The 23,810-nt window shown below is 34.8% G+C and overlaps 3 protein-coding genes across 5 annotated transcripts in view; 2 read left to right on the plus strand and 1 right to left on the minus strand.

Annotated features, from left to right (window-relative positions):
- Nucleotides 1–1,158, minus strand: part of LOC107671698 (tyrosine-protein kinase JAK1-like) — a 24,048-nt gene extending 22,890 nt beyond the window's left edge. For all 3 annotated transcript variants that reach the window (XR_001632238.1, XM_016464622.1, XM_016464623.1), the window contains exons 1-3: nt 1,085–1,158; nt 621–805; nt 425–548 (exon numbers count right to left, since the gene is read on the minus strand). Coding sequence is in view for 2 of the 3 variants with exons in the window: in XM_016464622.1 (XP_016320108.1) it covers nt 425–548; nt 621–744 (248 nt within the window). In the remaining variant the exon portion in view is untranslated. The remainder of the gene's footprint in view (nt 1–424; nt 549–620; nt 806–1,084) is intronic.
- A 780-nt stretch (nt 1,159–1,938) lies between these two features.
- LOC107671671 (leptin receptor gene-related protein) lies at nt 1,939–4,829 on the plus strand. Its single transcript, XM_016464581.1, has 4 exons — nt 1,939–2,017; nt 2,551–2,626; nt 2,707–2,890; nt 4,285–4,829. Exons 1-4 carry the CDS (start codon nt 2,002–2,004, stop codon nt 4,399–4,401), a joined length of 393 nt encoding a protein of 130 aa, XP_016320067.1. The 5' UTR covers nt 1,939–2,001; the 3' UTR covers nt 4,402–4,829.
- A 6,557-nt stretch (nt 4,830–11,386) lies between these two features.
- The window catches only part of LOC107671696 (cAMP-specific 3',5'-cyclic phosphodiesterase 4B-like), a 62,329-nt gene continuing 49,905 nt past the window's right edge, over nt 11,387–23,810 (plus strand). The window contains exon 1 of the mRNA XM_016464621.1: nt 11,387–11,397. The gene's annotated coding sequence lies outside the window, so the exon portion shown is untranslated. The remainder of the gene's footprint in view (nt 11,398–23,810) is intronic.

The raw sequence follows: 23,810 nt of genomic DNA on the forward strand, positions 1-23,810 counted from the left end.
ATATTTGGGTTGAACTGTTCTGGAACAGTGTTGTAAATACAACTTAACCACTGATTTCTAGTCTACTCTTTTGGAAGGCCAAACAAAGTAGTTTCACACGGCGGGCCTGAGTGAGCGGAGGGCGGGCTTGAGAACGGCGCGGCCGGCGGACTTGCAGCAACCACATGTGACGACCCCAGGCTGGACTCCGCTTCGTCCACGTTGAAAGCCGATCCGGCGATCCACAGCGCACTCTTAACTTTTATAAAGAATATCTCTTTGGATTTGAGACTTTAGTCTTTGCAACTTTACAGATCTTCTTTATGCACCAAGAGCTTGTAACACTCCAAAGAGAAAGGAAAAATTGAAATCGCATCATATGACCCCTTTAAAATATCTCACACAAAACTGGGAAGACAAACTAAAAGAGAAAGTACAGGAATACCTCATGCGATAGTAAAGCTTCAGTCTTGTAGTCTCATCAATAGTGAATGAGTGATTGGGTGGATACCAGATCTTGCTAAATTCATCATAAAGGGCGAACAAACTGCTACACAGTGGAGATATACCTGAAGTATTGAGACATTATTGAGTCTGTGATGGTTACAATCTTTATTTTGTTGAATAGTTGAAAAACTTACCCAACTTCTTGGCAGCTTCAACACACAGCTCCTCTGCCGTGAAACTTCCTGAGAGATGAATGATCTGGTGTGTCTCTGGCAGGTAAAAATGGATCTCGAGCCCCTGTAATATCACTGAGGCCATGACTTCTTTTTTTTAACACTTTATTAATGAGGTCACGGCAATATTCCATTCCAACTTTTTCCTATGTATAGTAAAATAAAATTCGGTCATCATACATATGGTATAGAACAACATTTCCCACTTCGAAATACAGTAAAGAATGTTCTTTACGAACACCTGGGGTTTTTACAGGTAACGTTAACAGTCGATTTAATAGAAACTGAAAGTTTGCTGAAGAGCTCAATTCACGACTAACACAATTATCTCCTATTTCTGACTGTCATTAGTGTGTCTGGACTCTAACGGCTACATCGAATAAACTTATAAAAGATATAAATCGTGTAAACGAATTTTACTTTACCGTCGAAAGATCATCTGGCTGAGATTCGCTTTCCGAGGAAACTGATGATGAGATTCTGATAAATGACGTGCCCGACACGCTGAATCTGATTGGCTGCTTGACGTTTCTCTCGCCTGACGTCACCCTCATTTAACCCTTACTTCAATAGAATTTCTGTCACTGTAAAATGATCATGATTCGGCTCATATACATACAGTCTATGCTCCCGAGGCAAAGTCTCTACGGCATTTTCCAGGGAAAAACTGTGTGGTTTTTCGGGCTGTCTTACTAAAGTCTTAAAAATAATGAAAGCATGTTCAAATGTCCACAATATGGCATTTTCTATTATCGGATTTTGTCATTTTGTTGTAGCTGTTGTTGTTGTTTTCCAATACAAACGTACACAGTATATTCGATTAAATACGTATGCATTTTATTACTTAGGGTATTTTAAGATTAACTATATAATATTCAGTATTATTAGGTAGACATACAGACAGGAGCTAACAATGAAAAACACTTCTAAAGTATTTATTAATCTTATGTTAATTTCAACATTTTCTAAAATCACGTTTTATCTGTTAATGGTATTTAACAGACCCGAGCTAACATTATCTAACAATAAAACAATCAAAACAGTACAACGTTAACAAAGATTAATAAATAGTGTAAGTGTAACAAATTGTTAGTTAATGCATAGTGGGACATTGTAATACGTTACAGATAGAGACTATCAAACTTAACCGACGTAATGTTATTTTTTTATTTTGTTGTTGTTGTTGTTATTCGTTTTTCTGGAGAGCTTCAGATCAGTAGATTCTCATCTTTATACGTTTTTGTAAGCCTGCTCCTTTAAGGGTGAATCAGTGGTTTGAGGAAATAGGAAGTCAGTCCAGTAACACTTAGCACAAAGACAAAACAAAAGGCGTTTGTGAAAGATGGCAGGAATAAAAGGTAAAACTAAACCGTAACACTTGTTCTGATCAGTGCAACACTTTATAATACGTTAAACAAACCACCAAGCCGATACTTTTACGAGTGCATCTGCTGTCGACAGTAACCTAAAAGTCTTGTCAACTTAGTTGAGCTTTCATGACTACCGACTGCTACGTAAAATCTTAGGTCTAAGTATAATATAACTGCAAGTAATGCAGCCTGGTTAATTAAAGTCTTTTAAGTATCATGTAGCAATGGTAAATAATACGTTATCAACTACTATACGGTTTAAAAGTTTACTTTAGGTTTACCTTACATTTACTGTTGTGCTGCAGTCTCTATTTTTCGGTCATATTCAGTAATCCACCAATGATAATCAAATGAAGAAATTATCTTAAACATTAAAAATAATTTGTTTATAAACAGTTTAGTCACTAAGTACGTCACTTCTGCAGTACGTCACTATGGCCGTGAGGGGGCCATACAAATACACGTAATGTTTCAGTGCTCAAATCTTTGGCCCTTGACTAATCTGAAGTATTGCTTTGCAGCTCTTGTTGCGTTATCCTTCAGTGGTGCACTTGGACTGACTTTTCTCCTTTTGGGATGTGTACTGGAACATTTTGGGTAGGTCTCTATTTTTGTCATCTGTAAAGATCTTAAGTGCTGTAATTGAAGATAACCTCTATGTGCTTCTTTCCTCACAGAGTATACTGGCCAATGTTTGTCCTGATCTTCTACATCCTGTCACCTATCCCAAATTTAATAGCCAGGAGGCATGCGGACGACACCGAGTCAAGCAATGCATGCAGGGAGCTTGCATACTTCTTAACCACTGGAATTGTGGTGTCCGCATATGGGCTACCTGTTGTGCTTGCACGAAAATCTGTGGTGAGTACAGAATATACGGTATGCCCTGCTTCAGTTTTGTCTTGACCTTTTTTATGCTAAACAATTTGGCAAGGTTGGTGATGTAGCATATGTGCTTAAAGGGACAGTTCACCTAAAAATGAATATTCTATCATTATTTACTCACCCTCAAGTTGTTCAAAACCTGTATGAGTTTCTTTCTTCTACTGAACACAAAAGAAGGTATTTAGAAGAATGTTGGTAATCAAATATTTGACGGTAGCCATTGACTTCCATAATATGGAAGTACTGTTTGGTTACCAACACTCTTTAAAATATCTTCTTTTTGGTTCAACAGAAGAAAGAAACTCATAAAGGTTTGGAACAAGTGGATGGTGGGTAATGATGACCGAATTTACATTTTTGGATATAAGCTTTCCCTTTTTACAGTAAAATCTAAAAGATTAAAAACATGTCCAGGTCACGTTTATCTTAAAAAGAAAAAGAAAACAATCCTGTTTTAAGGACCATATTTTAATTAGTATTTATATATAGATATTTATTCTATTTTATATGTTTTGTGTTTTAATATATTGTATTTATTTATTTACTTTTTATTCAGTTAATATGATTACAGTTATAAGAATCATTGTTATTTTAGTAACTATTTAGAGATACTATTATGGTTTTTATTAATATTTTGAATCAGAAATATAAAAATCTATATATAAATGTTTTAATATATGTGTATATACATTTTTATATATATATTTTTAATATATCCGTCTATATAGTTTTATTCATTTTTATTTCAATTTTAGTTATTTTAGTACATCAAGTTAAACCAAAATCAAATTAGTAAAGTTGCCTTGGAAACTAGCTAAAATAACAAGTTATTTCAGGTAACATTTAACATTTTATAACATTTAGTTATTTCAGGTAACATTTATTTTATTTCAAGTAGCAAAAATATTTTTATGGTTTTAATTTTGCTTTCAGTTTATTTTTTGTCAACTATAATAACTCGGATGAGAATGTGGATGCTTTTTGCATTATAGTAATGTAAATTGGGGAGGAATATTGCAGTGCAGATATCTTAATGGTTTTTGAAAATAGTCTTTCTTCCATTCTTTAAAATATTATTTCTTGCTTGTTTATTTAGATTTCCAGGTAAAAATATGACCCATACAACTCATAAAATAATAGCTCAGAGGTTATAGCAGAATTCTGATTTTGTACAGTGTTCCAACATCACTGTGCAGGCACTGATTAAATTTCATTACATTTTTGTTCAAATTGCATTTAGTGCTCACATGTCCACAAAATGACTTAACAGCATATACAGACAGAATATGCTTTCTAAAATGGCAAACCAGAAAGTACACTGAATGAAATATGCCACCATGAATGAAACTAATGGCTCTCTTCTTCTGCAGATCCAGTGGGGCGCCTGTGGCCTAGTAATGGCAGGCAATTGTGTCATTTTTCTGACCATTCTGGGTTTCTTCCTGATATTCGGAGGTGGAGATGACTTCAGCTGGGAACAGTGGTAAAACCTATCTGGAAGAAGAACAAAACTACATTATAAACTGCAAAGCTTTACATAGTTTGCCATGGCAATGCTGATTAACCCAGGCCTTGACAGAGACTGTGTCAATTGCTTTGTTTTACTCTCAGTTATGGCTGCTCTGTCTCTCTGCTTCTGCCTTTTCATTTGCATTGCACGTCAGCATGTGCATGGCTCTGTGTATACAATGATTTGCTTAAAAAATGTGGTTTAAAATAGTTTGAACCGCAAAATGTAAAGGGTGAATCTCATAAAACCTGTACAGTACAGTTTGGGTCTCTCTGTACTCAAGTTAAAAGCAAAAACAATCGATTATATTTTGCTTAAAATGAAGCCTATTTTAGCACCATTTGAGATTTTTTCTGTTATGTTTATAATTAAGTGTCCCACCCTCTCAAAATGCAAAAATAACTAAATATATTTTTAGATATCATTTGATTAGTCTTTTTTTTTTATTATTATTAAGAATTTCTGCATTTAAAATATGTACTTTTGGTTTTGGGGTGAAATATCACACAGTACACTGTTTTTGTGAGATTCATGCTTAAAGAATTAATTGTATGAACTAGAAATCATTTATGCAATCCAATAAAACCGTCATTAAGATGAATAATTTAATAATACATAAAGGTAAGAGCATAATATGAGCATATTTTTCTGTCCTTTTTTTTAGCAGCTTGAATTGTTAGTACTTAATTACCCTGATTAAATTATTAACAATCATCATTTGCACTTGATATATAGGCCTACCATTATTAATTATCTAGCAACGCCACTGTCACCTTCGAGTTAAAGCGATGCTTTGTGTTTGCAAACAGAAGCATTGTAACCATGGCTGTCCAAAGGGTTTTTGTCTTCGTTTTTGCAATGCCACTAATGTCACTTACGGGTTGGACCTGATAAGCTTTAACCTCCTGTGTACACCACATTACCAAAGCGGACATCTTCCTGCTGTTGTGTTCCTTCATTCCTTGTTTAAATCTATTGTACGTTTCCATGTGGGTCTGTAGAAACAGGAAGAAAAGTTTTACAAAGCATGCAGAATACAATCATAAACAGCCTTTGAGTGATTATGGAATGTTTAGTATAGTTACGTTTTTTTAGAATAGCATTGATTCATGCAATTCCAGAAACATTTTCCTATAACTGACATAATTCCACATCTAAGCTTAGGCTTATCAAAGCCTACACTATGACGTGATTGTTATGTAACTTAATAAATAGTAGGCGAAATAGTAAATGCAGTGTCTGAGATCCAATTTAAAGTCAGGGTGCCAGGTTTAATGATTGACAGTTTCACACTACTGGTGTTGTTATTAATATTTTATAAAGGATTATAAGGTTATCATTTTATCCACTATTTGAAATCTTTCTGTTTCGTTTCTTCAGATGTTAGACTGACTTTACATTGAATCACTTTTATAAGGGATGTTTTGATGTACCTTTGTGATCTTTGACTCTGTTTTAGCACTTTCAAACAATATACATTTGATTATATGAATTAAAACACTTGAATTTTTCATTTTTTGTCTTTTGTCGTAATTGTCTTTTTCAGTAACCCTATATACAGCAAATAGCGTCACAGTTTGTTTTTTAAATTGCACTTTTTTTGAGCAATGACTTTAAAAATGTGCATTATAGCCAGTTCTAGCAATGGATTCAATTGATGTAAGGTATAATAAAAGTGCAAAGCTACTTACAGAGAAGACAGATACAAACTAGAAGATGGGTGTTCAGGGATTGTAACTTTGTTTCAAAGACATGTTTACACTGAAATATAACATGTATGTGAGTGACAGCACAATGATAGATCTGGATTAACATCATAGTCTTGCATCTGGCTTACTTCCCATGTTTGCTGCAGGTGGCAGATATTGTAGGAGTGTGTGCAGAGTTCAACTGAGAAATCACTGAAGCATGAATACGACAGGTATGTAAAAGAAACCATTAGATTTTTTCTGGATTGTTGCGCCTGTGTGGTCTGTCAAGGTCAAGTCAAGTAAAGTCACCTTTATTTATCTAGTGCTTTGTACAATACAGATTGTGTCAAAGCAGCTTTACAGATGCAAACAGGAAAATGGATTGCCAATAATGCAAGAATACAATAACAAATCATTTTTGAAGTTCAAGTCAGGTGATGTCATCATCCAGTTCAGCTCTCTTCCAGTAGTGTCTGTGCAATCAGTCAAGCGTACCCAACTAAGCAAGCCAAAGGCGACAGTGGCAAGGAACCAAAACGCCATCGGTGACAGAAATGGAGAAAAAACCTTGGGAGAAACCAGGCTCAGTCAGGGGGCCAGTTCTCTTCTGGCCAGACGAAATCAGCATGGTGTGGTTTAATTCCAGGCTGCAACACAGGTCAGATTGTGCAGAGGACTCGTCTTGTTCCTGTGATCTTTCCCCGATGGCCGTCTAGTTGACGCGGTCTTCACAGGGGATCTGTCTCTAGGGCTCATCTAGTTGACATGGTCTCCTCTGACATTCCTGGACATTCAGGCTGCAGAGGTCGTCTCTAGGTGCTGATCCTCCATCTGATCTGGATACAGACTGGATCCGTATGGCTACGCTGACCTCGGAATAAGAATGAAAGAGACTAATATTAGCGTAGATGCCATTCTTCTAATGATGTAGCGATGTTACATCGGATGTTATGGGAAGTGTTCCCGGTTCCGGTTGACCTAATTAATGCAGCCTAACAATCCTTTAACGGATTTGAATGATAGAAATGCGATAGTGTATTATGTGTATGCCAGGTTAAAGGGGTCTTTAATCTAGATTTAAAATGACAGAGTGTGTCTGCCTCCCGAACAATGCTAGGAAGATTGTTCCAGAGTTTGGGTGCTAAGTAGAAAAAGGATCTGCCACCCGCAGTTGATTTTGATATTCTAGATATTATCAAATGGCCAGAGTTTTGAGATCGCAGCGGACGTGAAGAACTATAATGTGATATGAGCTTGCTCAAGTATTGAGGAGCTAAACCATTCAGGGCTTTATAAGTAATTAGCAAGATTTTAAAATGTATTCATTGTTCGAATAGGGAGCCAGTGCAGAGTTGACAAAACTGGGCTAATATGGTCATAATTCCTGGTTCTAGTAAGAACTCTAGCTGCTGCATTTTGGACCAGCTGGAGTTTGTTTATTAAGCACGCAGAGCAACCACCCAATAAAGCATTACAATAATCTAACCTTGAGGTCATGAATGCATGAATTAACATTTCTGCATTTGACATTGAGAGCATAGGTCGTAATTTAGATATATTTTAAAAATGGAAAAATGCAGTTTTACGAATGCTAGAAACATGGTTTTCAAATGAAAGATTGCTATCAAATAGCACACCTAGGTTCCTAACTGATGATGAAGAATTAACAGAGCAGCCATCAAGTGTTAGACAGTGTTCTAGGTTATTACGTGCGGAGGTCAAATGAAAGATTGCTATCAAATAGCACACCTAGGTTCCTAACTGATGACGAGGAATTAACAGAGCAGCCATGAAGTGTTAGACAGTGTTTTAGGTTATTACATGCGGAATAACTGATAATAATTTATACTTTTAACTCAATTTTCTTAAAAAAAAAAAAAAATTGTTTAAAGGCTGAAATGTGAAGTTTATCATTTTGTTTAACTTTTTGCTTTTGTGAAAACCTGCATCTGAACTGTAAATCTTGCTTTTAAAGTCATTTTCATTTTATTTGTGCAGGTCTTAAAAAGTCTTAAAGGGGTCATACGATGTTGCTAAAAAGAACATTATTTTGTGTATTTGGTGTAATGAAATGTGTTTATTGCAAAAATGTCAACAATTCTGTGTTTTTCTGTCAATATGGGGTGCTGTGTGTACATTAATGAGGAAAAAAAATTAACTTAAATGATTTTAGCAAATGGCTGCAATATAACAAAGAGTGAAAAATTTAAGGGGGTCTGAATACTTTCCGTACCCACTGTAGTTGCCAAATTTTGGCAAATAAGACAAATAAGATTTTTCTTGTTTTAAAATAAACTTCATTCATGTTCTCTATATATTCTCATTTAAATAAGGCCCTTAGGAAATCACTAGTCATCCAGCTTTTTATATCAGCTATGCATTCCGTTAGTTTTGTGAGTTGGTATGAGTTACATTTTAGACACATTTTGTCTTTTTTACTGTTTTGGAAATTAAATAGTTCCAAACAAAGCTGGAGCAGAGCTGCTGTGCGTGTCGGAGCAGCACTCACACAGACACAGAGATTGTGTGCATGTGTGTGTGTGTGTGTGTGTGTGTGCATTGGTGTTTCTTTCCTGAATTAATCTGTTTTTGAACAAATCAAGTGAGCCAATTATTCAATGATCCATTCATAAAGACAGTCACTAGCTTCGATTCTAATTGAATCAGCCATTTTGAACGAATCGTTTGATTGACGGAATTAATGAATCATTCATTACGACAGACACTTGCCGCCACCTACTGGCGGTTTTAGTGTCATATTTATTTATCCATGATAGGCCTAAACCAGCCAAGGTATCAACATAAATATACACTAAGCAAAATATTGTTTAGTTATTGAAAAAAATCCCCAAAATATAAAGATATAATTGTTTTTGTCTATATTGCACACCCCTAGAACAAAGATGCCAAAGAATATTATATCAATTTTGTCAATAGTATACATCCCTAAATAAGGGGCATCATTTACATAAATGGCACACAGACAGAGATTGCGTGCATGCATGCATGTTTGTGCATTGGTTTAACCTGTATTGTGAGGAACTAATGTCCCCAAAAAAAAAAAAAAAACTTTTCACATTTTGCCACCTACACAAGGAAAACGGCTCATAAACCATAGTTCAATATAAAATAAACCTGTTAAATAAAAATGTTACAAATTAGACAAATTTTGTAATCATTTGTGATCAAAGGAACCCTCGCCCCACCATCCCCCTTGAATTTTTTTTTTTTTTTTTTTTTTCAATTCATTTTTGTACAATGAAATTAAGTATTGGAGGTTTGTTGGTTGTATTTTTATACTTTGAAATATTGCTAATACAACTCATTATGTACTTCCTAGATGTTCATTTACATATTGATGTGTTATAATTCTTTTAACTATGATGAACAATTGTCTTCTAGACACAATATTCCTTCAAAAAAGTGTTTGGAATAAAAACGACACAGATTTTTAAAATTTTTTTTTTTTTTTTTTTTTACAATTCGACCACTGCCTGTGCATAACAATACAAATGAGTTAGAAAAATAAACTATATTCATTCTGTAGTTATTTAAACCGGTATTAGACATTTTTTTTTACTATTTTTATAATCATTTTATTATGCTTTTGCATCCTTTTTTAATCTTGAAAGTTCAATCCCTGCATAGAGCTGCATAAAAAAAAGTAACCAGTGCATACTTTACATTTACATTTTACATGCATATTACTTTTAAAAGTAGATCACATTAGACAGACATTAAAGTAACTAGATTTCTCTATACAAGGCACTAAATAGGATACTAAATCCCAGGCATAATGTATTTCAAGGAAATAGCTAAAGTTTTAAACATTCTATACTTTAATGATGAAGGGATGAAATGACAAACTATCACAGAAAACCTGCCTGAAGACAGGAAAACAGAGCCATCCTGCTGAGCCGTGTCTTTCTCTGAGCGCTTCTCTCGTGCTCAGATTCAAATAAATAAATGATTGGTCCACAGACAGTGGCCCTAACGGCAGCGGTGCCACTCGGTAATGACCTTCCCTGGGGAGTTCTGCTCTATTTTGATGCGCAATCAAAGTGGCCAGACTGAATGATGATAATTAAAGAGCAGGAAGCCTGGTCTTCAGAGGTGTCCTAAAGCAGATTAAAAAAAAAAAAGTCTTGTACCATATTCATGCTTTTGATTATGAAAGATGAGAAAAAAATATACCCAAAATGACATATTATTTCAAATATTGATCTCTTAAAATTGGTGTAATGGCACACGTCCTAATTAAAGAGGGAAATTGGGTAGCAATGCTCTGCAGGTTTGGCAAACTGACAAGCATTTGAACTACAAGAGCATCATTAATAAGAGACTGCATAATGTTTATATTTTCCGAAAACATCAATGAATAAGCATAGTTGAATGCTTAGTCACATGCATTCATGCCTTCAGAAAAACAAAAAATCATTCAGGAACTATAGTTCTTAGAGATCCTAATGCTCATAATTCCGAGACACTGGAGAGATACAGGATAGTTCTTCTAAAAACAGTGGTTATAAGGGCCCTCCAGTGGCCATGAATCTCTGCACCTCAAAACCGTTGCCTGGAAACAGCGTGGTGATCCTCTGATTTATTTATTTAATTCATTTACCACATTTTACTTGTTTTTTCATTTCATTTCATATTTACTCGTTATGGTTAACACTGACCTTACGTGACTTTTTGGCACATTGCGGATGGTTTGGCTGCCTTTTTTTCTCGCGAGTGTATTGATGTCTCAAACATAACATAAGGCAACTTACTGTACGGAGGATACCATGGACTATATATAAAGATGAATGCTCTATGGAAGATCATGCAAACAAGACTGTGCATTTTAACAGACACAGTTATGACCTTGAATAGTCACTTTTAATAAACAAGTTTCTTAGAAAGTTTCTTTATGAATAGGGATGGACAATTGTAATTGTTATAGACATGTTTGACAATTTTCCAGAACTGAATCAATAATCAGACAGACAGACAGACAGACAGATAGATAGATAGATAGATAGATAGATTTCTTTCATCTTCTCATTATCGTTCATTTGGAGGGATTTGGGTTGTTAGGAGGATCACGGAACACCATCAGTGCCAGGGTCCCAGAGAGGAGGAGGATGGGGAGGAGGAGGGATGTCCCATCGCTGGTGATGGGTGACCACTTCCAATAGGATAGGAGGGGTTTACGGAAAGGTCTGTTTTATTCGCTCTCACGCTGACTTTATTCCTTCATCGTTGGCGATCATCTCGAAACGACAGCGCATGCATATAAGGTAAGTTTGCACGCGTCTCTCTAACTAATAGTTCGTGCACTTCGTTGACAAAGGAGAACATTACACTGTCGCTTTCTATGCATTTGACTTGAGACTTGAATCGCCTATCTATGATCGTGACTGTGTAGGCTGATGTAAGTTGCTGCATCCGTTAACGTGTTGGCATCGTAGAACGCGCGTGTAACAGTGGCAGGGCTGCCAACTTTTGAATTAGTCAGGAATAATGACAAGCTTGCCATTAAGTGTACATATTATTTTCTAATTTTTTCTAAACTATACAGGGAACCCTAATGTTAAGGTTAAAAGTAAAAATTGATTTGTGTACAAGTTCATAGATCATTTTTATAATAACGTTATATCTACAGTATGCATTTTTATTAATGATAAAAATAGTAATTAAATGAGTAACAATATAATAAATGCAATTTTTGCTAAATTCTCCTCTATTACATTTTTCTCGCTAGTTTATGGACACTGAATTAATATTTCTGAGGTTTTGTATGTTTTCAAGCACAGACAGACAGACAGACAGATAGATAGATAGATAGATAGATAGATAGATAGACAGATTTCTTTCATTTGGAGGGATTTGGGTTGTTAGGAGGATCACGGAACACCATCAGTGCCAGGGTCCCAGAGAGGAGGAGGATGGGGAGGAGGAGGGATGTCCCATCGCTGGTGATGGGTGACCACTTCCAATAGGATAGGAGGGGTTTACGGAAAGGTCTGTTTTATTCGCTCTCACGCTGACTTTATTCCTTCATCGTTGGCGATCATCTCGAAACGACAGCGCATGCATATAAGGTAAGTTTGCACGCGTCTCTCTAACTAATAGTTCGTGCACTTCGTTGACAAAGGAGAACATTACACTGTCGCTTTCTATGCATTTGACTTGAGACTTGAATCGCCTATCTATGATCGTGACTGTGTAGGCTGATGTAAGTTGCTGCATCCGTTAACGTGTTGGCATCGTAGAACGCGCGTGTAACAGTGGTCTCATACAGAGTACCGATACAATTCAATTACATGATTAAATACCTGCCTAGCTGGACTAAATTAAAATCCCAGGCCATTTGAAATTCGTCTCGTTCGGTCTAATGAAGAAGTCTCGTTTGAACGATGCACAAGGCTCGCGCAGATAGGACTGGCAGTGAATCGTGAAGGTGTTTTCACTGGAGACGTCTTGTTATTAAATATTTTAACTAATATACTGTTGTTTTATACTTAGAACTACGCTTTATCATGTTTAGGACCACCGGCTTGTGAATTATCTTAATTAACTTGATGGACTTATCCCGTTTTCACTGTCTGCTCTAGGAAAAGTGTGAAAGCTCATCATCCATTCTCATGAATATTATTTGACGTTATACAAATTTAATAGACTTGCTATCAAACTAATATACTGTGGTTGATTATAAAGGTGGTTCATTCATTAATTCCTTAATATCATCTGCATTAAATCATGTGTGTAATGCCATTATTTTATGGAGGAATATGGATACAGATGTATAAACGATATAATGTTCTTAAACTTTTATGTATAGCGCATTACGCATTACGCATTAAGATTGGTAATATATAGAAATGACTTGATTTACCTAGTCCAGTTTTACTTTAATGTTAATTTTAAAACTATTACATCGAGAATAGTCTTTCTGTGTGACAACTTTCTTTTTGGAAAAATTAAGTGAATGAAGTCTTAGCATGAATAATAATTCCAGTTGACTCTTGGAATTTCCCATTGACATTTTATTTTTATTTTTCCAGGAAACAGGTCTTGTGTTCAGTGCCACCAGTGGCGGAGCTAGTTTTATAGGCTACATGGGGTGGCCAGGGCTAATTCAGGGGGTCCATAGACCATGACAGGAAATCAGTGTGTAACTCCAACCTGGCATAAAAAAAGCATGAATAATTAATAGTAATACTGATTACTTCACATTACCCCACATACATTCCTACCGTAACTTCAAATGTTAGTCTATTGGACTATTTCTCTTATTTCTATCATCTGATTAACCAGCGGTTGGAGCAAAAGATCTAACATTAACTTATACAGTGATTTTTGTAAATGTTGTTCAGGAAACCTAAAACTTCAATTTACTTCAAACAGGGCTGCCTTTTTTCATGCCTTGAGTGATTACATGAGACACTATACATTCAGTAAGTTGTAGTGTATCTTTCAACATGCCCTCAGATGTTCATTCATGTTCATTCATCATTCATCCGCCACTGTATAGGCCTACATTTGTTAACTTGTTTCCTCAAGTTATAACGGGGCTGTTTAAACATTTCTCATCATATTAGTATCAGTTTTTTTTTTTTTTAATAATGACAAGCTTGCCATTAAGTGTACATATTATTTTCTAATTTTTTCTAAACTATACAGGGAACCCTAATGTTAAGGTTAAAAGTAAAAATTGATTTGTGTACAAGTTCATAGATCATTTTTATAATAACGTTATATCTACAGTATGCATTTTTATTAATGATAAAAATAGTAATTAAATGAGTAACAATATAATAAATGCAATTTTTGCAAAATTCTCCTCTATTACATTTTTCTCGCTAGTTTATGGACACTGAATTGATTTTTCTGAGGTTTTGTATGTTTTCAAGCTGCTGTCATTGAGTGATCACATGAGACACTAAACCAGTGGCGTATAGGCAGAATTTGATTTTTGGGTGGGCCTGGGCAAAAGTAACTATAACGGACGGAGTCAGACTCAATATTCAGGTCATTTCAGTCTTCTTTTGTAAAACTACCACGTCGCCATCTCCGTCACAAACGTGCCCGTTGTCAACATAACCTAAAATCATTCACAATAGCCCCAATCCCTAAATACTGTTGCAGATTACAGTAGCTACAACCTGTCCACATACAAAACATGAGTATCAGTCAGAACAAAAATTATATACGGCTTTATTTATTCCGAAACAGAAGTCAATAATATTCTTTTTAGCAACATCATATGACCCATTTAGCCAAAATAAATGCAAACTAAAAAAAACAAAAAAAAAGTGTGCAAACATATTACAATGAGGTGGCTGTTTTGCAACAAGGTGGAGACAGTTCTGTTCATAACAGTAGACCTGCTGGTAAAGAAGTGACAGGTACAAGAAAAAAAGGAAGAGACAGAGTTTTGCAACAAGGTGGAGACAGTTCTGTTCATAACAGTAGACCTGCTGGTAAAGAAGAGACAGGTACAAGAAAACTAGCCAGAATAATAATAATAAAAAAAGTACACACACACACACAAACAGAAGTGAGAAAACGAGATATCAAGGAAAATGAAGAAACGGAAAAGGGAAGTGCCGTTCAAGAGAGAACTTTTAATTATTTTGCACAGCACGAGCCTAAGTATTTAGAATTTTTTTTATGTTATGGCCATACAAATAATAGGGTTGTCTGTAGTTTAAAAAATTGTTGTGGGTGTATAGCAGGGGTGTCAAAACTCAGTCCTGGAGGGCCGGTGTCCTGCAGAGTTTAGCTCCAATCCCAATTAAACACACCTGAACCAGTTAATCAAGATCTTAGGGCAAGTTGGAGCTAAACTCTATAGGACATTGGCCATCCAGGACCGAGTTTGGACACCCCTAGAATGGCCTGGATGAGTGTGAGATTTCCCGGCCTGAAGTTGTGTCCCAGTCCGGCCCTGCATCTCACACACTGTTCTCTTCTCCCCGCCAACCCCAGCTCCCCATTTTCTCCAGCTCTGTCTCTCCTTCTCTTACTTGCATCGTAACCATTGCTCAATACTGTATTCTGCCATTTATTAGAAGTAGTGGACATCATTACATGTTCTGTTCCTGTAAGGCATCACACTAACTAAAAAAGAACAGCTCATATGCCCTTGTTATACTTTCCTCAAACAAGATAAATGCAAACCCAACTAACATCTTTTGGTGCCCGGAATGTTCTAAAGATGGTTCAATAATGAAACCTAAAATGAACATTATTGTTAGATATTATTTCCACCTCAAAAAACAACCAAATGGGAACCATACATTAGGGGAAGAGCTCATGCCCTTGTTGTATATTTCATCTTTAGGCAATATCGATGCAAACACAACTAACAAATTTTGGTCCTGAAAATGCTCTGAGAATGTTACTCTATGGTTCTTAAAATTAAAAAATTAAAAACATACATAAATAAATAAATAAATACATAAATAAATAAATAAAATCATGTGCCCTTGTTTTATATTTAGGCTTTCTAGTCATTGCAAACACAACTAACAAATTTTGGTCCTCAAAATGTTTTGGAAATGTTAGTTCATGGTTCTAAAAACCCCCTAAAAAGAACATTAGAAGCCCCAAAATACCATGTAGGAATCACTAGGGGAACAGTTCATATGCACTTGTTGTTTATTTTGTTTTCATGCAAGATTAATGCACGACTAACAACATTTGGTCCCCAAAACATTCTAGGATTGTTAGTTTATTGTTCTAAAAAACATTAAAAAAATAAGTAAAAAAATTAATGAGATCCTTATATGTTAAGGAAACAGCTGATATATCCTTGTTGTATATGTTTGCAGGCAAGATCAATGCAAACACAACTAACAAATATCGGTCCCCAAAACATTCTGGGAATGTTTGTTTATAGTTCTAAAAAAAAGAAAAAGAAAAAAACATAATCTATAAAAAGAATGTTCTTAAAACATTATATATTGGTTCCACCCCCAAAAATACCAAATTGCAACCGTACACTAACATTAGTAAAACATATTGTGGAAAGCGTTGTTTTTTCCCTCTTGAGGTGAATAATAAAATAATAGCCCATCCATCTGTGTGCACCCAATCAAATAATAGCTGGAGATTTTAATTGGGATGTGTTTATGAGATCTAATTTTCTGATGTTTATGTAAACATGTAAACAGCATTTATCTTAAATGACCATTTGCGCCATCATTCTATTTGATTGCTTGGTGTTACATGATGGAAAGTCTGTTTCTTACATGTTATTATGTAATTCTTACATAATTGCTGAATCAATTGTGAGATAGAGAAACAAAGACTTGGCAACTCCAGAAGCTGTTTGTTTTGTAATGAGATGTTACAGTGTGTCAGTGAATTGTATGGTTCACATAGACAGTGATGTTAAATAATTATACTGAGCATTAGTGAGTATTAATGAGTACACATCACATAGCATGACATTGTGTTGTCCAGAGATTGTTTACAGCTCAGAGCAAATGATTGCTTTGCAGCCCAGTGAGAGACATCAGCTAGCCTGCTTGTGATTGCCATTCCCCCACAGGATATTACTCTAAATCAGGCGCTTCAGCGGGGGGCCCGTAACCTCTGCAGGGTCCATGGTGGTACTGTAAACAAATCTCAAGCGAATATTTGTGAAAGAAAACACACAGTAAAGTAAAAAACACTATATTAAGTAAATGCTTTTTGAACTTTCTATTCAATGAATCCTGAAAAAAATATTATGGTTTCCACAAAAATATTGGACAGCACAACTATTTTCCACATTAATAATAATAATAAATGTTTCTTGAGCAGCAAATCAGCATATTAGACTGATCTCTGAAGGATCATGTGACACTGAAGACTTTAGTAATGATGCAGAAATTTACATTATTGAAACAGAAAACAGTTATTTTAATGGCTTTGCATTACAAAATAAATGGGGTACTCTTTATTTTGTCTCCTTCTTACAGTGTACCTATGAAATAAGTACCGAGTAATATTAATCAACAACTTGAACGTACTATAGGGTTAGAATTAGGGTTTGGTTTAGGGTTAGTTGCATGTAATTATGCATAATTTACTGTAATTTACTATTATTTCTATATAAGTACATGTGACGTGTAAAGATGACACTGTAAAAAAAGTGTTACTAATAAATGTTTTTTTATTTTAATATATATTTTTAAATGTAACATTCTTGTGATGCAAAGCTGAATTTTCAGCATCATTACTCCAGTCTTCAGTGTCACAAGATCCTTCAGAAATCATTATTATGCTGATTTACTGCTCAAGAAACATTTCTGATTATTATAATCAAAGTAGAAAAAAGTTTGCTTAATACTTTTGTGAAACAGTGATAAATTTTTCTCAGGATTTCAGCATTTATTTGAAACAGAAATCTTGTGTAACATTATAAACATCTTCTTTACTGTCATTTTGATTAATTTATTGCATCTATGTTAAGTATTAATGAATCAAAAGTATTTATTTTAATTTCTGACATAAATTTCTTTAAAAAAAAAAAAATCTTACTGACCCCAAACTTTTGATCTGTAATGTAATATACAGTTATATGAATGACAGAAAACCCAGATTTACGCTGTTTTATTATTGATCACTTTATTTTGTCTCTGCACACAATGTTAATCTTTCAAAAATGTGGCAACTTTTTTATTTAGCAGCCAAATGATTAGCATCTTTAAAACTGATCTAAAATAACAACTGGACACATAATCTCTTGGCGTATAGCTATCTTTGTTAAATAATAATACATTTGAGTTGGGCAGTGACTCATGTCTGAGTTCATATCATATTTTATACTACACTGTAAAAAATGAGTGTAATTTTAACTGTAAAATATTGTAAAAACGCTACTGGAAAAAAATGTTACTAGGTTAACAGTAGTTCCTATACTATATACACAGAAAAAAACTGTAAAGAATCTAACCACAAATTTCATGTAATTTTACAGTAAAATGCTGTTAATTGTTTTTAACAGCATTTTACTTTTTAACAGCATTTTAGTTTTTAGAAGTAATAAAATATCAAATCAATGTACACTCTAAAAAAATGCTCGGTTAAATATAACCCAGTGCTGGGTTAAAAAGGGACAAATCCAGCTAAACTGATATTCCAAGAATTCCCTGCATGACACTCCACATTTGAAAGTATTTTGTCTAAATAATCATATTTTTTAGTTTTGTTATCAGTTATGGACGTTAGGGTTTTATGTTACATCTTCTGTTGTTAAATTAATGTTTATTGCATTATTTAAGTGTCATGTGTGTTACAATGATGGTGTTTTGTGTGTGCGGGAATGAATCTGTGCACCTTCTATATGTTAGTATATACTTCAGCTTGTGGAAAAGCTTCATGCGGCTTTCTCTTTTACCACCTGCATTATTATGGTGGTTGTCAGTATATGTTAAAGGTATAAAACAGATTTTAGTAGCAGTGTGCGTTGTTGAACTTGCTGGTTTGCATTCACATTTTCTTGGCTTCCCAAAGACAATTATACAAAATAACAGATCTGTGCCTCATTGTAACAATATCCAGTTTCATCCTGGAATCCATTTAACGGGCTAACAGTTTTCTCCATGCTGGATGTGGACATCCTTGACTAATTCATACTGTGAGAATCAGTGACCCATGTTGACTTCTTAATTGTTCTCTTAAGTCTTGACATGTCATTTCATGTTATATGAGGTTATGAAAGCCATGGTGCTATAGTTACAGGCGTCACGCTACATGAGAAACCTGTACTGTTGTTTTGGAACAACGTTTCAATCTCGCAGGCTTCTTTGAAACTTGCAATCTATTAGGAATTGATCAAAAACTGAGCCAGTTGTATCGTCACACTCATTTAATGCTAGTAATTGCTTTAGAAATTAAAAACCCTAATTCTCATAGCTTGACTGGATGTGGAATGGTTGGCAGAACAAAAATAAATAGATCCTATTGAAGAAGTCGCAAGCCTGTGAGAATCTACATCTGTACTTTTTGCTCTCAATAAATAAACTTGTATGCCAGGACACTTTATTTTATAAACAGTATAAACAGTAAACAGGTTCAAGTAAACAGTAACCCGTGTTTTTGGTTGGACAGGAACATCAGTGTGGGTACAGCATGAGGATATAACCATGCACTGGTTCTGGTAATAAGATTGTGGAGCTGGTGAGCACCATGGAGTCTTTGTTTGAGCTCAAATAACATATTGTGTCTGACTCAATACACAATACATGTCTATTTGTCAGGAATAAGGACGCAAGAAGTGCATTTCTGGTATCCAGCTATGGATTTTCTAAGACAAAGACAACTGTACAAGTTGCGCATGTTTTGTTAACAATATTGGCCAACATGGACCAGTTTTTTCCAGAAGTGTCATTTTACACATGTGCAGACAAACGTAAAAAATCTACACACAGCGAGTATTTTGTAAAAACTTGTAGTTTGTGATGTTTCAATTTCACATTTAGCAGTACAACTGTATGGTTAAATGACTAAAAACATTGCATTATGCATGCCAGGCCAGTAGTCGGCGATGTCACTTTGTAAAGAAACACTACCTGCGCACACACCTATACACCGAACATGTAATATGCATACACATGACATCACCGTTTTCAAAAATTTGCAGTTTTGTAGTTTACACAGAGAAGATAATGGTATAGTTTTAAAAAAATCATTTTCAAATGTGTGCATTTTCAGGCCCCCAAAACTTTGTTGTCATGTAAATGAACAGCCAAAATGCATAAAAAGTTTTCTGTTTCTGTTCATCTTTGCAGGAATGCAAAAAGTGAATAGCAGGCACAGCAATGCCAGTACAACCATAGTTATATATGGATACAATAAGCATCATCATTTTCACAGTTCACAGTAATGAAAATGGCATCTCAGTGTGGACGAACAGCCAAAATATAGAAAAAAAAGTTTTCAAATGTATCCAATTCATGTGTTTCAGTACTAGGTGATGGCTTGAGAAATATGGATATTACATTATAAAATATAGATAATCACATTCCCAACAGCTTACCTGTCCAAAACTTTCCCTTGACATGATTACAGTTCACAGCTGCTGTTAGAAACTTCTTTTACCTTAGAAAAATGTGTCCAACAGATTGAGTAACCCTGCCAAATTAGAGAAAGATGAGAAGAAGAAGAAAAAAAACAGAAATGAGAAAGTGTGGAGCTGAAATGTAAATTGGCTAATCAAGGTTCTGCACAAGAGGCAATGCAATCATTTTTCACCTCACGCATAAAAACTGCACAGAAGTGAGATAGAATCCATCAATTCCTCATTATTTATCTCCCCGACCTTACATTTCAAGGTGTAATTTATTTGGGTGCAAAGGCAACTAAAAGGCAAACAGTTATATCATTGATCAATTTAGTCTGTGTGCACTATGAAACCCTGAATTGTTTCATTTGAAAAGGTAATGATGCACATGAAAGTGTAGAAAAACTGTGCCAGTTCACTTGTGAAAGGGTTGGTCAACCACTCCGTATAATGTAATATAACCAGATTGTAACCATTTGGGGATTTTCTTATACTTGGCTTTAGACAAGTGGTTTTCAATCAAGGACCCACTAGGGAGCCTGAGCAAACTTCAAAGGGGGCCTCAAAATGACTTTAATTTAAAATAAGACCAATTAAAACTTTTAATTCACTCCGTTACCAACTGTCTTTGAAAAAACAGGGTTCCTACAGTTTTGAAAACGCTGGATATACTGTAAAAGGTAGCCTAATTTTAAAAGTGAAATTTCTAGAACTGGAAAAGTTATGTAAATTACTTTAATCTTTAAACTCCATCGGTATTTTCATAATGAATAAGCTTCCTAGTAATGCCAAGCTCTAATGTTTTATTATTTTAAAATAATTTTTAACAATATTTTGGCTTTGGAGTCAAAAAGGTTGACAACCACATTCTTAGACACTTCCAGACCACATATGGAAAGGAGATATGTCAGAACTTTTATACAACAGTTAATTCGTTCCTCAAGTATGATAGACTGCAACAGAAGGGTTCCGTAATTCATTTTCTCCATATAGGAAATCATTTTAATAATAACTTACAAACCACAAAAGGCAGGCCTATGCTTTTGTTGAAGCCATTAGCCCTCATTTTTTCATTTTTTTTTTTGAAATAATCATGTTTAACAGATAAATTATTGGTGAAAAACTACATTACCCATGATTCAGCATATAAAATGCAACAAGCAAATCTTTACTGCTGACACACTCCCAGGAAGCACTGTGAATGACATAATCAAGTCAATCTCCCTACACTCTGAAACTACTTAAATAATTGTATAAAATAATTTGTTTATAGAATATCTCTACATATATTCAACATGTTTCTTTTGTAATTTGAATATGTTGAATGTGTACGAATATGTTTGAATAGTTCTTTCCCTGATTAAAGCCATTAAATACTCAGTGTTGTACCTTTATCTTTTTGTCTGATTTTCAAATAGTTTTTTTGCTTTAAATTAAAGTTTGTTATGTAGTGATTCACCTAGTTTCTCTTTAACATAGACTGTTTTAAAATGCTTGGGAGAAATTAATGGGAAAAATTCTTCTGGAACCAAGGCCATTGAAAAAGTGGATGGCACTGATGCACTCTATTGGACAAGCTGTCTATGTTTGCATGCTCCAGAGAAGATTATCAGTCTATGTGTTAGTGGTTGGGATTTTTCTGTGTGTCTTTCAGTCAGACAGTCTTTATGAGTGAGTCATTGAATCGTTCATACAACCGGTTTGTTGAAAAATGCTGATTCATTCAGGAACAAAACAAGACTTTGTGAATGAGTCATTGAATTATTCACTTGATTTGTTCAAAAACACTGACCTGAATGAATTGTTGTATAAAAGCAGTATCACAAAATTGTGCTGCTTTTTATTTTAATCCAATAACTTCTCGTTATAAATGACCCAAAGCATCATTGCTAATTCTAACTAGATGCTTTCAAATCAGTCATCTTTTGAACTAGCAATGGCAAAAAAAGTACAACACACAAGGCAGTCTTTGGGATACTCCTTTGTTTTTCCTCGTTTATTTATATACTTGAAGGAGTATGTCATGGCCATATATCTGCTGTGCTTTTGCTCACGTGCTATTGCTTTTATAAGACTTATCTTAGTAGGAGTAGCTTCAAACCTATCATCTTGCATTGTTATTGTACATGTAATAAATCAATGGGGTTGCGACCAAAAATAGGTCAGCTCACTTCTGATAGGGTGACAAACAGCAGGGGAAAAACTATGCCAAATCCATACAATCAAATGCAATAATCATGCCTAGTTAGGACAGCAAAGTAAATAGACTTATTGACTTTTAAAAGGAAGTAGAAAACATTTCCCTATCTTTTGTTATTGACGTCAAATGTTTTGCATCCAGTCAAACCCTATGGTGTTCCGATTCTCTTGGCAGAAGCTATATATATTGGCTCCAGTGTTTATTCATGTGTTACACTGCTAAATCACACTTCTGTTGTGTTTATACATTTTCAGCCTATGTCATATTAATAATTTGCAAACATCTTACCATATGAAACACCAGTCTTACAATAAGTTAATTTGGTGCTATCATTATGTGGAACTGAACGAGACATCTTTTAAAAATGATGAATGGATGGACCAAAATTCTTCAAGTTTTTAGAAGCATGCAGGGAAAGATACAGTGCGTGCAAAATAAGTATTTCCATGCCTCATTAGTTGGTTAAAAACTGATGCTTGGAGAAAGTTGAGTGTTTCAGCTGCAGGGATCTGTAAGGCAGGGACAGAGCCATCTGTTGTGGCTCAGGAACACAAAGTCATACAGCGATCCAGTTAGACTTCTGATCTCAGTGCCAATGAGACATTGTTGTGGCACTGTTTGAAAACTGTCATCTGGCCAACCTAAACAAGCTTAAAAAAATCTGTTACAAAGAATAGGCAGACAATGTTAACAAACTGTACAGGTATATGCAATGATGGCAGTTAATCCCAAAGTCTTAATGTGACACAATTTTCTCAGCTATATTGGTCTATTTTTTTCTTCTTCTATTTCTTCTCTCTTCTAGTTATAAATTCAAAGCAAATCAAGATTGTCGACAAGTCTTTGAATATATTGTAAGGCACTGTACAGTAACTGTCACTGTCACCCAACTAACTGTTGGGTTGTAAAGTTCTTTGTGGAAATTAGAAATTAATGGGGGCTGCGGGTGCAAACCCCACTGAAATTAGTAAAAAAAGGCCCCCAAAATTGAAAATTAGTTTTTGTTCTATATATATATATATATATATATATATATATATATATTCTGTATATATATATATATATATATATATATATATATCATGTAATATGGTTAAGCAATATCACAAAAGTGCTGTTTTTCCAAATGTAACATTGATTCAACCATTTTGAACAAATTGGTTAAGTGAATGATTCAATGTAAATACATTTAAAGTGACCAATACCCTACAGCTTTTTGAACTAAATGGACTCATGTAAATTATGGTATTTTATATTTTCAAGACTGCATCAGGCACCCCATTTGACACAGAGCACAAAAAAAATGTTTTCCTCCATACCTGTAATAACATTAGGTAAAATAAACTAGCTAAATTAACTAGCTAACTAACTACAATTGACTAGCTTGCTTAAAGGGGTCATATGACGTTGCAAAAAAGAACGTCTAGGTTACTTGTGTAACCCTCGTTCCCTGT

The sequence above is a fragment of the Sinocyclocheilus anshuiensis genome, unplaced genomic scaffold, assembly GCF_001515605.1.
Source record: "Sinocyclocheilus anshuiensis isolate Anshui unplaced genomic scaffold, SAMN03320099.WGS_v1.1 scaffold524, whole genome shotgun sequence".
Taxonomy (NCBI): Eukaryota; Metazoa; Chordata; class Actinopteri; order Cypriniformes; family Cyprinidae; genus Sinocyclocheilus; species Sinocyclocheilus anshuiensis.

What these genes read in the sequence shown, in the direction of transcription:
- LOC107671671 (XM_016464581.1), top strand. An exon ending in TGTGTACTGGAACATTTTGG is followed by an intron (nt 2,627 to 2,706) that starts GTAGGTCTCTAT and finishes CTTTCCTCACAG; the next exon opens with AGTATACTGGCCAATGTTTG. An exon ending in TGCTTGCACGAAAATCTGTG is followed by an intron (nt 2,891 to 4,284) that starts GTGAGTACAGAA and finishes CTTCTTCTGCAG; the next exon opens with ATCCAGTGGGGCGCCTGTGG.